At 39.7% G+C, this 3,327-nt stretch overlaps 1 protein-coding gene across 1 annotated transcript; it reads right to left on the bottom strand.

Annotated features, from left to right (window-relative positions):
- Positions 1-1,218: 1,218 nt before the first annotated feature.
- Positions 1,219-2,752, bottom strand: LOC106944075 (Fc receptor-like protein 3). Its single transcript, XM_015027336.1, has 6 exons — positions 2,680-2,752; positions 2,379-2,414; positions 1,933-2,211; positions 1,614-1,859; positions 1,414-1,530; positions 1,219-1,235 (listed from the first exon to the last, which is right to left on the bottom strand). Exons 1-6 carry the CDS (start codon positions 2,708-2,710, stop codon positions 1,219-1,221), a joined length of 726 nt encoding a protein of 241 aa, XP_014882822.1. The 5' UTR covers positions 2,711-2,752.
- Between the last annotated feature and the right edge of the window lie 575 nt (positions 2,753-3,327).

Below are 3,327 nucleotides of genomic sequence, written 5' to 3'. Positions count from 1 at the left end.
ATGAATTCAAAACGTTTTTCAGATGAAACAGAAATAAAATCAGAATAAATCAGACGTGGTTCATCAACTCGTCTCCATCTACCTGTCTGATGCTTTCTGGATCCACGACGACTCTAGAAACATACGAGGTTCTGGACAGCAGCCGGGCTTCTGGACCAGAGGTTCTGTTCTCCTCACAGGCCGACCAGAACCGGACGGTTTCCTCTCTGACCTCTGACCTCAGGAACTGAGCCAAGGTTTCCGTCCCGTCTGACAGAAGAGAGACAGAAACATTAAAACTGATTATCAGATTTAAATTAAAGACTGTGAAGAAAGTTCTGCTAGAGTCTGTTTGGGCCACAGAACCAGCCGGTTCTGGTCCAGGATCAGGTTCTAAACCTGCTGGTACTTTGGAAAATAAAAGTTATAACTTAGTTTATGTGAAATCCAATTAAAGAAATATAAGCAAATATAAAAGCTCAGCATGAATTAAATCTCCTTCCATGAATTAATGAACCAGTTTCTGATTGAGTTTATTTCATTAAACATATAAAACCAAAATGTCTGCAGAAGATATCCGAGTTCCTGTTTTCTGGTGTTTGTGGGTCAAAGGTCAGCTCAGACTGTTCTGTGTGACAGGAAACGTTTTGATCAGAAACAGGAAGCTGGACGACCACAGAGCTGCTAGTCTGTTCAGCAGAACAACCACAGACTGCAGACAGAGACGGACCAACATGGCGGCTTGGTTCTGGTCCTACTGACAGTCACCATGGCAACAGATCAAAACATTCATTCCTAATGACAGTCACCATGGCAACAGATCACCTCATTCATTCCTATTGACAGTCACCATGGCAACAGATCACCTCATTCATTCCTACTGACAGTCACCATGGCAACAGATCACCTCATTCATTCCTACTGAGTCACCATGGCAACAGATCACCTCATTCATTCCTACTGACAGTCACCATGGCAACAGATCACCTCATTCATTCAGGGTCTGGAGATCTATCAGCAAACTGAATAAAGCAGCAAAATCAGAAACATGGAGGAAGTTATACGATCAGGATTAATAAGGACTTAAGAGGAAAGTTTACTGTGGATGTTTTTAGACCTCAGAAACATCATCATCATCATCATCATCATCATCATCCTCACCTTTGGTTCTCTGATGATGAAGCTGAGTTATCTGGACGTCGCTGTATGTGATGTCATTTCCTTTATCAGAAACAGAGATTACCCACAATTCACTGCTTCAGGAAATGGCTCCGTTTTATGAGGAAATAGTTCCTCATATTTCACCAGTGATGGTGAAATGTTGGGCTTTACTTTTTCATTTCAACAAGGATATTTTTTTAATAAAACAGAACCATAGGTTAAAAATTACATAAATGAAAACAATATTTATGAATCAAGAAGTTTTTGTTTCACCTTTTATTTTGAGACGATGTTTTTTCACCAGCAGAACCAGTAACACCAGTAGAAACACAAGACATAAAGATCCGAGAGGAAACATGATGACAAGAAGAGGAGATGAGGTGGGTTTCTCTGAAATAAAGATGTTTATAAATATAATGAAACTTTATAAATTAAAGTCAGTAATGAAAGTCATGATCATCAGCAGTTCTGACCTTCCACAGAGATCCTGCTGGATGGAGACTCTCCCTGACCGCTGATGTTACAGTGGTAGAGGCCTTCATCAGATCTCTTCACTGAGTTTAGGGTCAGGTTACCAGTAGTTTCATTACCAATGAAGGAGCCATCTTTATAGAAAGCAGCTGGGAGGTTGTGGGCTGGACTCTTTGCTCTGCAGCTCAGAGTGACGTCATCTCCCTCCATCACAGGGAGGACAGGACTCTGCAGGATCACTGATCCACCTCAACACAGAGACAAACTACAGCATTTCATCCATTTCCACACAGCAACACTAACTCCACAGTCTGATCTTACCAGAGACAGAGAGCTGGATGCTGCTGCTGCTGGAGGATCCAGACATGGACTCACACCAGTACAGGCCAGAGTCATGTTCTCTGATGCTGCTGGTTTTACAGGTAGATCCATTTTTATTCCACCATCCATCTTTATCACATTCAGTCCTGGTCTCTAAGGTTGTGTTTCTCCTCACAGTTCCTCCATCAGAGCTGTTTTCATCCTCACAGATCAGAGTCACTGATTCTCCTTCAAAGAACTGAGATCTGCTGGGACTCACAGTCAGAGCAGCTGGAGAGACTGAAATAAAATCACTGATTCAGATAAAAACATTTTTCACAAATAAGATTTAGGAATCTCCGAAAATAGCACACATATTTTTCTGGTTTTATAATCTGTGTTTGTAAAACATACCTAATGCTTTATAATGTGCCTCTTAGAAATAATGAAGTATAAAAGTTTCTAACCTTGGTTTAATCTGCAGCCCAGCAGGAAACTCAGACCTACAGAGAACAAACATTTAAACTGGTTTAAATTAAAGTTTAGTGATTGTATAAAACTGATGAATCAGACGACCAGCAGGCCTCCAGGATACAAGTCCAGATTTTTTATATTTTAATAGTTTTCTAAACTGGGTTAAGATCGTTGTAGCTTTAACTAAATTTAAACCTAATGATGTTAATTCAGTTGTTTCTCCTTCATCCTCATCATCATCATCAATAATCAGACAGTATCAATCATTAAATCAATCAGCAGACATGAACTTACAGAGCAGCAGACTCTGACTTGCTTCCTTCATTGTTTCTCTTCATGTCTGACTGGAGACTCAGAATAAAGACGGACCGCCCTCTTCCTCTTCCTCTTCCTCTCTCATCACTGAAGCTTTAAGATATTCACAAGAGAAAAACAATGTATTTTAGTCAAAAATAGACAATTTTAAACTTTAAAAGTTTGAAAAGCCAACAAAATTACAAGTCATAGTATTGAAATTTTAAATCAAATATAATTTTCATGAAGTAATGTTCCGACCCAGCAGTAATAAATAAATCCTCAGCAGACCCTCCAGTAGGATCTCTAGTTGTATCCAATGTAAACCTCTGATCACTGAGCAGCAGACAGACAGACAGACAGACAGACACTGTTAATGGAGACGAGTTACCAGATTCATGATCTGGAGCAGATCGGCCTCCACCAAAGGAAACACACATTGTATTAATAGTTAGCAGATCTCATAATGATGTCTATGTTTGTCTTTCCATGCATGGCCAACACTGTAACACGTTATATTAACCCATAAAATCATTTCCAGTACTGGCCATCAGAGGGCGCTCAATTCTGATCATAATAACGCTCCCATAATTTCAAAGTCAGCTTTTTTACAAGTTGAAGTGTGTTTCTATTAACTAATGATGAACA

Source organism: Poecilia latipinna, unplaced genomic scaffold (assembly GCF_001443285.1).
Source record: "Poecilia latipinna isolate Pla-1442-1.1 unplaced genomic scaffold, P_latipinna-1.0 Scaffold6794, whole genome shotgun sequence".
Taxonomy (NCBI): domain Eukaryota; kingdom Metazoa; phylum Chordata; class Actinopteri; order Cyprinodontiformes; family Poeciliidae; genus Poecilia; species Poecilia latipinna.
Note: the sequence above shows the minus strand (reverse complement) of the source record. Positions and strands in the feature narration are given on the sequence as shown.

What these genes read in the sequence shown, in the direction of transcription:
- LOC106944075 (XM_015027336.1), bottom strand. Translation starts at nt 2,710, where the DNA reads ATGAAGGAAGCAAGTCAGAGTCTGCTGCTCT. An exon ending in AAGTCAGAGTCTGCTGCTCT is followed by an intron (nt 2,415 to 2,679) that starts GTAAGTTCATGT and finishes TGTTCTCTGTAG; the next exon opens with GTCTGAGTTTCCTGCTGGGC. An exon ending in CATCCAGCTCTCTGTCTCTG is followed by an intron (nt 1,860 to 1,932) that starts GTAAGATCAGAC and finishes CTCTGTGTTGAG; the next exon opens with GTGGATCAGTGATCCTGCAG.